This window comes from Taeniopygia guttata, chromosome 3, assembly GCF_048771995.1.
Source record: "Taeniopygia guttata chromosome 3, bTaeGut7.mat, whole genome shotgun sequence".
Lineage (NCBI taxonomy): Eukaryota > Metazoa > Chordata > Aves > Passeriformes > Estrildidae > Taeniopygia > Taeniopygia guttata.
This window is the reverse complement of record NC_133027.1, coordinates 28,152,428-28,165,000: the sequence shown is the minus strand read 5'-3', so window position 1 is coordinate 28,165,000 and position 12,573 is coordinate 28,152,428. Positions and strand designations below refer to the sequence as shown.

The 12,573-nt window shown below is 33.6% G+C and overlaps 1 protein-coding gene across 1 annotated transcript in view; it reads left to right on the top strand.

Annotated features, from left to right (window-relative positions):
- Positions 1-12,573, top strand: part of EYS (eyes shut homolog) — a 765,693-nt gene that overhangs the window by 498,583 nt on the left and 254,537 nt on the right. The window contains exons 34-35 of the mRNA XM_072926499.1: positions 1-28; positions 1,737-1,828. The exon at positions 1-28 is cut by the window's left edge and continues 163 nt beyond it. Of these exons, the coding sequence (XP_072782600.1) occupies positions 1-28; positions 1,737-1,828 (120 nt within the window). The remainder of the gene's footprint in view (positions 29-1,736; positions 1,829-12,573) is intronic.

The following is a 12,573-nucleotide window of genomic DNA, read 5'->3' as shown; positions in this document are numbered from 1 at the left end:
ACTTGTCATCAATAATGGTACCTTGCAGGTAAGGCATCAAAATCTCCCACTGAAGGAAAAGTAAATAAAAGTTGAATCTGTAAAAATTTTAATATTTTTTTATTTTCTTACTGTAGAAGATAGTAAATAAAGCTACAAAGATTCTTGATATCTTAAGTATTTTATAGAAAATAATTGTCAAACTTGCTGTCTGTTATGTCTTGGCTAATATGATCAGTATGACTCCTAAGAGTACACATGAAAACACAAAACCAAAAAATATAGGTTTTGTCTTTACATGTGGTACAAATTAACCTACTGTATTTTATACCTAAACTAACTGAACTTCCTCATGTGGAACTTCATTAAAATTGTCATAAGGAAGGCTTATGACATAGGCATAGGCATAGAAATTTAGTGAATTGTCATAGAAAAATTTACCATATTAGGGAATAGATTGTATCTTTTTTACCACGTATCTCTAACTAGAAATCTTTCACTTCATTTGTTACTTGAATCATAGTTCTACAGGATCAGGGGGAAAAAGCTATTATTTTGACTTTTGTGGACAGACTAACTAGGAATATATTTGTTTATAAACTTTAAAGAGTAAAGTGTTTATCATGGTATATCTTTACCTTACACAAATTATTCCATCTTTTCTGAGGAAGAGGTAAGAGCTTTATGAAGAGATAGGCAGATGCTAAAGAGGCTATAAAAAGATATTAAAAGAAAAGTTACTTTTCTCATAACTTATCTCCCATTTTCCTGCTAAAAGTTTCCCAGAGTACCTGTAATTATATTCTTTTGTAAGAATTGTGAAATGCCTGTTAGAGACAGCATTTTTGTATTCTATTTGCCTTCATGCTTAAAGACCAAAGGCATACTAAACAGATATATAAACTGAAGATAAATAGAAAAGAAGAAAATTACCCTTTAGTTTATTTTGTTATATTGTGATTTTTTGTCTTTTATTATATTGTGACTATCTTTGTCCAGAAAAAAAAGATGAGATTAGTCACGGGCAGGAGGTTATCCAACGTTTAGAAAATGGTGATGGCTTTAAGTTCATCTTTCTTGTATTCATGGTAAAGTAATGATGCAGAAAAATATTTTTCTAACATATCATAAGCACCATAAAATATGAAAGTACTTTAATTGACACAAATCTATTCAGAGATCCCACTGTGCCATGTTAAAACTAATTGAATTCACTTAATCATTCACAAAGCTGGTCAATTAAATTGTGGATTTAAAGCCCAATGAACAAATGGTTCTAAGCTCACAATCAAGCTACAATTACAAGTAGACAAACCATGAAATCAAGTGCTTGTTCACATTAGTATAGGAAATTAAATGGTGCTCCAAAATGCTCAAGCCTGCATGCTACATTACGTGTTTGGAAGTGTAAGGAAGCCATAAAATGTTAAGTAAAATTCACCCATGGCCAGTGTTAATTTCAGATGGGTTGCAGATGGTTGACTTCTTTGCAAATAGACCCATAATATCTGATTGTACAATACACAAAGATTTAAGCATTTCCATGCAGGTTAGGAAGCATATATGTGTACTTGCATATTTCTGGTACAATAGGCTTCCTTATCTAGAACTTTTAATGAAACATTAATTTTTCTCGATACACATGACATCCTTCAGGTTTTTTTGAAGCCATTTATAATTTTAAAAATAAGGTTTCAATGTCTGAAACTGTTTAATTATTAGAAATAATGTAATTAAAACCTTTTCCTACTCTGTAGTACCAGTATTTATGTCATGATGCAGCTGAAGTCAAAAACATCACTACCACTGCTAGAGTGGACGATGGACACTGGTATAATGTGCAAATTAGGTAAGTTCACTGTTTTCTGGTTTTATCATTGTTTCAAATATCACATAGATTGGACCATTAGTAAATCCCACTGATATTATATCTGATTCACTGTGCTACTTGAACAGGTACTGTAAAATCATGTTATGGTAGTCTGGGCCACAACACATCCTTGGAAAAAATGTTTAAAAATACAGTTGGACAGTGCTCATCACATCCCTGATGTGCTTAGTGGAAATAAATTTATTCTTATTGAAATAATTTAGTGTAGCAAACATAAGTATTCAGTCAGGGAAGATGCTGCACAGTAACTCCAAGCTACTCAGTTCAGGAAATAGGTGAATTTCCAACAATGAGAGTGTGAATTATAGAAAATTCTTGGAAAGTAAATAGATAGGCAGAAGCAGCATCATGACTTTCACTGCTGTCACTGACTTGCAACTTGTAATAGGATATATTATTCCTGTAAAAGTAACAATACGTGCCACTGAAGGAGAATAAAATGAAAAGAAAATGAGGTAGGTAATAGGTTTTCCACGGGTTTTGTACATAGATATATCTAATTACCAAATATCCATGCTCCTAGAATCCACAGCCTTGGAAGTGGAAGTTTTGGGTTCACTTGATAGGAAATTTAGGCACCTAGTGCATGCTCTGGGTGTCTAGCTCCTATTAGGTAGCTTAGTCATCTTGTCCAGCAAGAAGAAGGCAAGCTAGCTGTCTGCTTGTCTCTCTGGAGCAAGTTAGTCCTTAAAAAGCTTGTGGAGAAGTGCAGAAGGAACAAAGATGTTTTACTGTAATAGGTCTTTTATAGCTCTATCTTTCCAAACATTGTTAAATGAAGAACTTTTGCAGCGAAAAACTGTCCCGCCTTCATTCCATGGGAAATATAGTGGGGTGTGTATCCATTATACTGTGCCTTGCTGCCTCAGATGTGGCAGTGAGTACTCAGTGAGGAGAACCAAAGTTTGTTTCTGCATTTCAGTTGCCATTGCTATCATAAATTTTTTCCAGCAAATTAAACCACACTCATGGCTAGAACTGCTCAGTAACTTATACAAATTAATACAAGGAGGATAAGCCAGTAATCCACTGTGGTTGTGTGGTTGTGCTTACCATCCAAAAAGGAACACCATAAACCACGCCACAAATGCTAATGGAAGCTAAAGCAAGTGTTTAACCTCCTCTGTGACCAGGAAGAAATAGAACAAAATATCTCAATGACACTGATAAAAGTGAGATTCTCTAAAATCTAAAAACATACAGAGTTCTGTTTATTTCATGGTTATGACTCCCTTTCCATATCAAAATAGAGAAATTAAATTGGAAAATAGCTTTTACAGTACAGATATAAAGATGATAAAATCATTAAGCAGTTTCTATATGAATAGAGACTAAATACTCAAGTAGTCTGAAAGCTCATTAAAGACAAGTAAGAGAGGATCCCAAAGAAGACAAATCCCAAGTGACACAGAAAGGGGATAAGTGGAGGCATAAAATTTCTAGTTACTTAGATTGTTGAAATCCATTAGAATTCAATTTTTATTCCTTTGTTGTTCATTTTAAGAAATATTTAAGATCCTGAAAATAGCAACAGTATGAATACCTGAACCTTTCAGTAATGTGGAAATCTCTACAAGAGCAGCCTTTCCCCTGGCACTGAAGCATTCAACTGCAATATCACTGTCCCTCAGAGATCCACTAATTACCATGATGGGAATACATTTATTCTATGCATTTTCCCCCTACTCCATCAAGAAGAAAATAGCTTGCATCTCTAAATCAGCCCATAACAATAGCCCATGACAAAAGAAAACCAACCTAATCTCTATATTTTGCTTTTCCTTTTGAGCGTAAAAAAGAAAGGAGCTTTCTTTCATTTGCAGGAAATTATTTCAGGACAGCTCAGGAAATGGGCCACACTTATTTTTCCTGCTGAAAAAGAATGCATGCATACCATTTATGAGATTCAGTTACAGAGCAATTAATAATTAATCATTCTACTCAATTTAGAAGAGTAGAAATAGTTCTGGACATTGTTTAAGATGACATTCTGCAGATGATGCCAAGTCATGTGGGAGTGTTGGTTCACTGGAGGTTAAGAAAGATCTGCAGAAGGATCTGGGCAGACTGAATCAGTGGGTCAAGGTCAATTGTGTGAATCTTATGAGAAGTGGCTGAGAGAGCTGGGACCATTTGGCTGTGAGAGAAAGAATAGAGACCTTACAGTCCCCTACAACTCCCTGAAAGGAGGCTATAGTGAGGTGGGAGCCAGTCTCTTCCTGCAACTAACAAGAAATCAGACAAGAAGAAATGGCCTCAAGTTGCACCAGGGGAGGTATAGGTTGGACACTTGGAAAAAAAATCTTCACAGAAAGGGTTGTAAAACACTGAAAGAGGCTGTACCGTGAAGTGGCTGAGTCACCATTGCTGGAGATATTTAAAAATCATATAGACATGGCAGTTAGAACTATGGTTTAGTGTTGGATGGACTTGGAAGTGCTGGTGTAACAGTTGAACTTGATGGCTTTAAAGATCTTTTCCAACCTAAACAATTCTGTGATTCTGTGATCCTATGATTCTAAGATTCAAAATTTTAGTTATGCAGATGTTGGAAAGATTTGGAATTGCGTCTCACTGTCATCTCTTGCCCTTCCACATGTGCTTGAATTAAAGTATATATCCTGTATATATATGCTTTACATTTTTTCCCTTTATTGACAATTAAATATATATTGTTGAGAGTTAAGTTTGATAGAGTCAGTCTTGAAATTTGAGTTGTTTTATAAAGGTACCATTTCATTTAATCAACTGCAGTGTAATACAGCATAATAAAACTTAAAATAACTTTGGTGAAATATTGCTGTTACTTATTCAGCAACTTTCTTGAGGCTTGCAAATATTTAATCTTCTCATTATTCTCACTGATTTTCAGTGAGATAAATAAGTATAGTTTTGAACAATGGCATCTGGGAAACCAGTGAAGTTAAATGGGAATGTAGGAGATACTGCATATTATAACATAGTGGTTATGCACACAGGGTTTTCTTTGTTGTGCATATGTTAAGCATTATGAACATAAATTGTGGGTAATAACTATAAAAAATAATCTTTTTTGAAAGAAAATGCTAATTTTAATTATTTAATGTTATCTTAATTGTTTGGAGCTCTTTTGAGGTAGTCCTGTGATGGAAAGGATTTTGTCTTTTCAGTTGAGGGGGAGCAATGCCTTTCAGCTCCTGAAGATAAGCCATCTTCAAAGAGCCTGCTGCCTATAAATTAAAGTAGACTTAAAAGTAGTGAGTGCTGTTTAACACAAGTTTAAGTACAGTGAAAATTAGATAGCAATAGTACCTTTCTTTTCTCCTTACAGGAGAACAATTTACTGCTTCCTTTATCCCACAGAAATAATTCCTCACGTGAATAAAATAAATGACACACCATCTAATGTTTGGAAATAAATGTGCATATTGCTGTCAAACAATGTCCTTTTCTAGTTCACCATGATATTCATGCTGAGGAAAACATAGCAGCCTTTCTGAAGTACATTTTTCCTGATGATGGAATATTGTGACTATAAAAACTGTACTAATTTAATAAATTTTGATACAATATAAGGACTGTATTTCCTTCAAAATTTAGGATATCTTGGCTAATTTGGGTAAGGATATAACGTTTTACATCTGATTAGTCTAATTTGTGGCATTGGCTGCTAAAACCAACATGTTGCCAAAGTTTGCCTCAGAGCAGTGCCTGAGAGAATCTATGTAATGTGTTGTACACAAACTACTGTGGTTGTGTAGTAAGCCTGTTAATGGAACTCCATTGCAGCTGTTTCACTCACATTTCTGACTATTGTTTTGGTTTTCTTAAGAATGTTATCAGAGAAGGGAGTGAGCTACAGTGAAGAATGGATATGGGCAATATCCCACAGGGATTGGATTACTGCAGGATATTATGAAGGAAAGGAAATGTTAGACTCAAGCACTTCGGAGGTTTACATGTTTGGTTTTGTAGTGAAGATTTCTTACTGGTAATGCAGGGGATGTTCGACCACAATCTTCTCATTCCAGCCTTTATTCATTCACTGCTTTAAGATTTTACTTCTTCAATCTTTGTCATCAAAGCAAGTTGATAAAATAATATATATTGCAGACACAAACCAAACTTCAGCAACTATATTAGAAATTTGCCTTTTCTTGGCCCAATAATCTCCATTTCAGGACAGATAAAAGTATATAATTCAATTTGATAAAATTGAAGTGTCAGATCATAATTGTCAATTGCTTTAGCAAATTTGTCCACTTATAAATTTATTATTCAGTAGATGTCATTAATACAACTTCATTCTTTATTATGAGTCTGTCCTTTTTTAATTTTTTTAATTGTCTGAGATCATTAGGATTAAAATCTGGTGTCGGTGCTCCATCAGAAACTGACTGCAAAATCTGGCAAATGCTTTTCAAAGAATGTTTTATTCCTCTCCTTTAACTCCTATTGTTTTTCATTTGAGCTTTCCACTAGTTACCATAGGACTTTTGATGATTGATTGTCTTGCTTTTGAGATATAAAAGTTTTCTAATTCCTTTAGTCAGAAAAAGATCTTTGTAATCATACCAAAATGCAACATATGCTCATTGAGGAGCTTATATATTACTTGGTTTTGACAGCTTTTTATGAGGGTCTGAGATAATCCATATGATGCAAAGTATCCTCTGTTTATTATCCTTCACAACATGCTACAAACTTCATATATTTCCTAGGGCTTTTAGGCAGTTAACATAAGTATATGATAGATAAAGTGGGTAGCAAATCCTGCAGATGCTTCTCTGTTTTGTTTTTCTTTGGTTCTTTTTATTTCACTTTGATTGTAAATTCCTATATTTATTTTATCACAAAGGTGCAGAACTTTAGCCTTCATTTTTAACATGACAGCATATGGGTGAAGAAATCATTCATATGTTGTTTCATGTACCATGTAAGTGTCATATGCTCTACTTAATGAAAACATGCTTAATGGTCCATATCCTCAAAACCCAGTGTAAGTCATAAGATATTATTAGCAATTGCTGCTGTTTAGTTAGGGAACTGTATTCAATATTTATAAAATGCAGTGAGAAATATAATCTTGATATAAAATAGCTTCAAGGAATATTAATTTTCTTCATGTCTCCCAAGAAAGCTGTCAATGGACCTGCATCAGCTGCAAGAAGGTTAAGTACTTGGATCCAGCAGGGTTTAGCCTGTTTTATATTTGTTACCAATACAAAAGATTCAGGAAGTTGCTGGACCTCTAAACTGGCCATTGACAGGGTCCTCACAAACATACTTCTTAGCCAAAGTTTTGTTGGTCTTTTTTTCAGTCCCTCCTGAACTGACAAGTGTAAAACTAGGAGTGAATGAAATACATGTGCTGACTTATCTAATAATTTCTAATTTTTATATGGTCTGAAACTTGTCCCAGATCACTGGATCTTATTTGGGAAAAGTACAGGTTTTAATACTTAGTTCAATTTATTTATGATGTATTAACACTGGTAATAATATTAAATTTGTACTTTCTTAAATTCACTCTATGTTAAGTCTTAAGTAGGTTATATCTGCTACTTAATGTCCAATATACATTTCAGAGATGCTAAGTCACTGAAAACAAACTGGTTTGAAAATATAGCTTAGAAATACAGGCAATTTCATTTAATATGGAATGAAAATAATTAAAACATTGGAAATATTGATACTGATGTCAAGACCTGGATCTGTAAAGTGGAAAATAGAAATGAGTTGATCATGAATTATGAAGAAAATTGGAAGGATTATTTTTTCATTTTGGTTTGGGGATTTTGGACAAAGATAAAGAAATTTAACGTCAAATACATATGGTAACTATCACACAGATGAGCAGGAAAAATGAACAATATCCCCAAAAAATGTATTATGAAATACTTGTGAAAGGAAAAAGATACTAACTTTGTAACAGCATATGTTGACTATTGGCACGAGTGGACAACTAAAAAAGGTGGACAACTAATTTCTGGGGGCTGAAGATTTCTGTAACAGTGAGGTGACTCTATTACTGCCCACTAGCAGAGCATACCAGTACCACAGAAATGGTAATTCTGTATTGAAGCAACAGAATCAAAGTTATTCTGATTTATGAACTGTGAAACTAAAGCCAAATAATAATCAAAAAAATACTAAATAGAGGAAAAGTTTTGAAATCTTTCTACTCAGAACATATGTGTTTTCTAGTTCATTCTGCTAATGTGCACGGCACATTTAGAGAGAGTTAATTTGATTTTAATCCTTTCACAGATCAGTAGAGGAGGAATCAAGCCAATAATGTTCCCTCCTGTGACTGATTTTATATTTTACTTTATATCATAAATACTTTATAATTTAAATGTACTTTAATGTGTCTTTTTATTTGGGAGCTGGAGTTGTTTAGCTGGAAGAAAAGGAGGTTCAGGAGAGACCATGTTGCTCTCCATAAGTACCTGAAAGGAGGTTGTAGCCAGGAGGAGGTCAAAATCCTCTCCCAAGTAACAAGACGAAAGGAAATGGCCTCAGGTAAACTTACCAGGGTAAGTTTAGGCTGGATATTAGGAAAAATTTCTTCCCAGTATTGGTTGTTAAGCATTGGAAAAGGCTGCCCAAATAAGTGGTTGTGTCACCATCACTGGAGGTATTTTTTAAGAATGTAATGGTTGCACTTAGGGACATAGTTTTGTGATGAACTTTGCATTAGGTTAATGGTTTGACTGGGTGATCTTAGAGGTCTTTTCCAACCTTAATTATTGTATTATTCTGTGATAGTTCTCCCTTTTTAATGGCTTAAAGCACTGTGGAAATAATGACTGTAGATGTTAGAGAGCAATAACAGCATCTCACTAAAAACACAGATAAGGAAACTGATCCATACGTAGGTTGATCCATACATAGGTTGAATAGGAGAATACATTTATTATATCTGCTGCTGAAAAATTATTAAGGAAAGAGATAGGCCATCCATGAATTTATGTTTACCCAATTTCCTTTGTGAATAAGCATAGATTTCTACAGCTGAAGATCATTTTTGTGCACAAATACCAGAAATAAGTTTCAAGTACAGTGTATCACTGCAGTCATATTCTATTAGTCCTAGATATTTTTAAAATACATTAGGCTGAATTATTTTTCTTAAAGAGATCCACAACTAGTGGTTCTACTGTTCTTTGGAGTGTTTCTATTGTGAAAAACAAAAGTATATTTTAATTCTAGATTCAGAAATTATTTATTTTTTCCCCTACTAGAAAGTGCCTTTCTTTGTCTATCTTTATTACAAAAAGCAAAGGAGTGACTTGCCTCTCTTATTGACTGCTACATATCACCAAATACCACATCTGTTAGAGATATTGTCTAAACAATTAATGTATTTGCTGCAGGCTTTTCCTCAGGACATGTCTTTAGCTGGTTCTCCGTTTAATAGTATTTAAATCCTGTTCTGTCCCATGTAATCTATAAAATAGTCCTTAACTCTTTTGTTCACATTATTAATTTCACAGGACATTCAAAATTTTCTCACCAGAATGACTCAAATTGCTATTTCTAAAAATAAAGTAGCAACGTTATCAGCTGACTTTTTAAATACATTATAAATATTTTTTTCCTTATAAAAAGTAGTAGAATGTAACAGTATCCTATTTCTGAATGGATTTTAGTTTTAGGAAAGCAGACATAACATATATAATACACATAATCTAGTATTTCCTTTTATACACTTAAATGCACTGAGGTCTTTGATTTTGTAATCAAAGTGATTTTAAGAACTCAGGTTTTCACATATGATATCAATGTATTTTATAAAATATATGCATATTAATAAGGAGTAAATATACAAGGTACCATAAAGGAAGCTTAGTGGAGAAAAAACAGTGTCGGTTTTAAAAATATTTTATAGAACTTCTTTTTCTCTCTATGGATGAATGTTTGACATGACTTGAACACAGCAGCATAAGGTAACATAAGCTACCATTTTTATCTAAGTTAAAATTTCTAAAATTTCTTGGGTTTCAGATTTCAGGCCAGAAGGGAACATTATTTGACCACCAAGGGTCATACCAAAGGACCACTAGTTTGACCTCTTCTATATCTTAAATAATAAATATTTTGTTTGAGTCTAGGAAAAACATAAACTTCATTTAAATCAACCCCTTCTATTAAATATTTTCCTATGATACACTTTACTGTGGTAACTTCTTCCTAAACCCACAGCATTGGTGGACAGTTTATGCATACAGATCATTCTGTCTCACAAACCCCAGCCAGTACTTTAGTAAAAAGCTGAAAATAAAAAGTGTGTAAAGATTCCCTTCTGACCCTGCTAACCCTGTGTCTCAGGTATTGAGGTAATGCTCAAAACTGAGCCAGTAGTGCAGACATATAAGAGGTGCAATTCACTCTCACCTCAAAGATCTTTTTGTTTGCTAGATATTCTTTCACTATTCTGTTATTTGAGACATGTCCAGAAAATGGAAAAATGAAAATAATTAGACGGTTCTGTAGTGGGAGAAAAACGCTGATAGGCACTGCACATTGCATCCAGAAACCTGAAGACATACATTTTTTTTTAAATCATTGTACTGCAGCAGATATGAGGCAGCATGTGTATTTGAAAGGTGATGCAAGCAGACGTTTTCTTTTCTGAATAAAGTGGGATATGCATAGAACAGGACAGGCAGTATAGCAGTCTTGTTTACTCAGACAGTGCTGTGTGAATTCTGTGCACTGTAACTCCTACTTAGCAAGAAGGAAGCTGGCTTTTTGCTTTATCCCACATGAATCCCTTTCAGTCAGAGTTATCTGGAGGCAGGGAGACTGCACCTCCTCTGAAAGCAAATAAGCTTTTTTTTTCCCTGAAGGGCAGGATGGAGCTCTCAGAGAGTCTGCAGCAACAGCGCAGACAGAAAATCCTGAAAAAAAGAAGATGAAGGAGAGACAAAAGAAGGAGATTTTGTTCAGGACCAGCTGTATCTAGTAGAAAATTTATTTCAAGTTAGAGAATAAATTTGCTTTCAAGGCTTTTATTTAATCATGCTTATTGCTACACTTTCATTATTAAAGAAATAATCTTTTAAGAATCTAGTTATCTTCTGTGCTAAATAAAGTCTACCCTGAAAGAGGGGGGTCATGACTTTTTGGATTAGTTACTCTAACAAAAGAGAGACTATTCAGAATGTCTTCAAAGGTACACTTTTGACTTCAAAATTCTTGATTGTTTTTCCATGTTTAAAGCGCTTTTCTTTTTTCTTTGTTTGGCTACTGACCCATGTTGCCAGGGCTCATATAGGGCCCTTTGCCAAAGCTGTAACTATATAAGATGCCAGAGAGATTATCCAGGTTCCATAATATCTACTGTATATATTCACAACCCTCCACTAACTTTAGAATTTCTTTAAAATATTTGCATTCTTAAAATTATCAATTTAACTTTCTTTCAGAAACAAAATTTCTGTCAGTAAACAATCATGGGGTAATACTGTTGATGCTACAGGATGATAGTCCTTTTGAAATGTGTAGGAAAGATCTTGGTCCTGCATTGCCATACATGGCAGAATACCTTTTGCTGTTCTCAAGTTACTACAGAAATTACTTTATTCATTCAGGAAAAATTAAGATTCCACAGAGAAATTTAATTTCCAAAATATTGAAAGTAGACTTTCTGCTTACATAGCTGTCTGAGTACAGGGGAAAAAAACCTAACTTGCACTGATCAAGTCATCTACTAAAACAAAAGTTTGAAACTTATGGCACTTTTTTCAGCTAAGTAATGTTATTTTATTTTACATCTATACAAAGTTAAAAAAAAAAGCTAATTGAAATCAAAACCCATTATGAAATTGAAGCTTAAGATGTTGCACATTTTCTTTAATTTTCCAGAGTGGCTATTTTTCACAAACTTCTATGAATCAACAGAGAATAAGCAACAGCATTTTCCTTGTAATATCATTGAGCACAATGGATTTAATTATACTAAATTGACCCTAATAACAGTTAATAGTGATTTAATACCACCAATTAGTTTGATACAAACTGTTGTTTTACAGCCTCTTTAAGATAAAAGTTTATTTAGTCATGCTACGTCTTGGGTACAAATCACATTCTCCACATTTTCAGAACTCTACCTTAATGCAGACACTCATTAAAATTTAGAATCATGGAAGTGACAAATCTTTAGTGTTTTGTGAAGTTTTCTTCTTCAGATTGTTTAACCAAAAAAAAAAAAAATAGTTCTGAAAATGGTTCTGTCATAGCTACTTTCTTTTGCTTTGGATCTCAAAAGAGATCATTAGTGTCACTTATAAGAATTAAAATTGTCTACTTTATCTTCTGAAGCAGCTTACTGCAGGGACAGAAACATAAAAACAGTAAAATAAGACTCTAATAACAGACCAATAACAGTAGATCAGGCTTTGTTCTGAATTTTTTTCTGTGGAACATCAAAGGGTAATTATGGATACTAAAAGTGGCTTAAGTATACTATGGCTGCTTTGGCCACATATCCTAAGAACATAGAACTTATATTAAGGAGAACACAGATAGGGTATAAAGAACAGAAATAACATAGGCCAGAAGAGTTGATGTAAATATGAATTCCCACAATGTAACTAATTTTTTTTAAATAAAAGCAGTCTTTAAGATTCACTTAAAATGACAGTTTTTCAAGTCTAAATCCAACTCTAAGCTTCCCGCTGTTTGAATACTTGAATACAGTATTCTCATTTGAACCA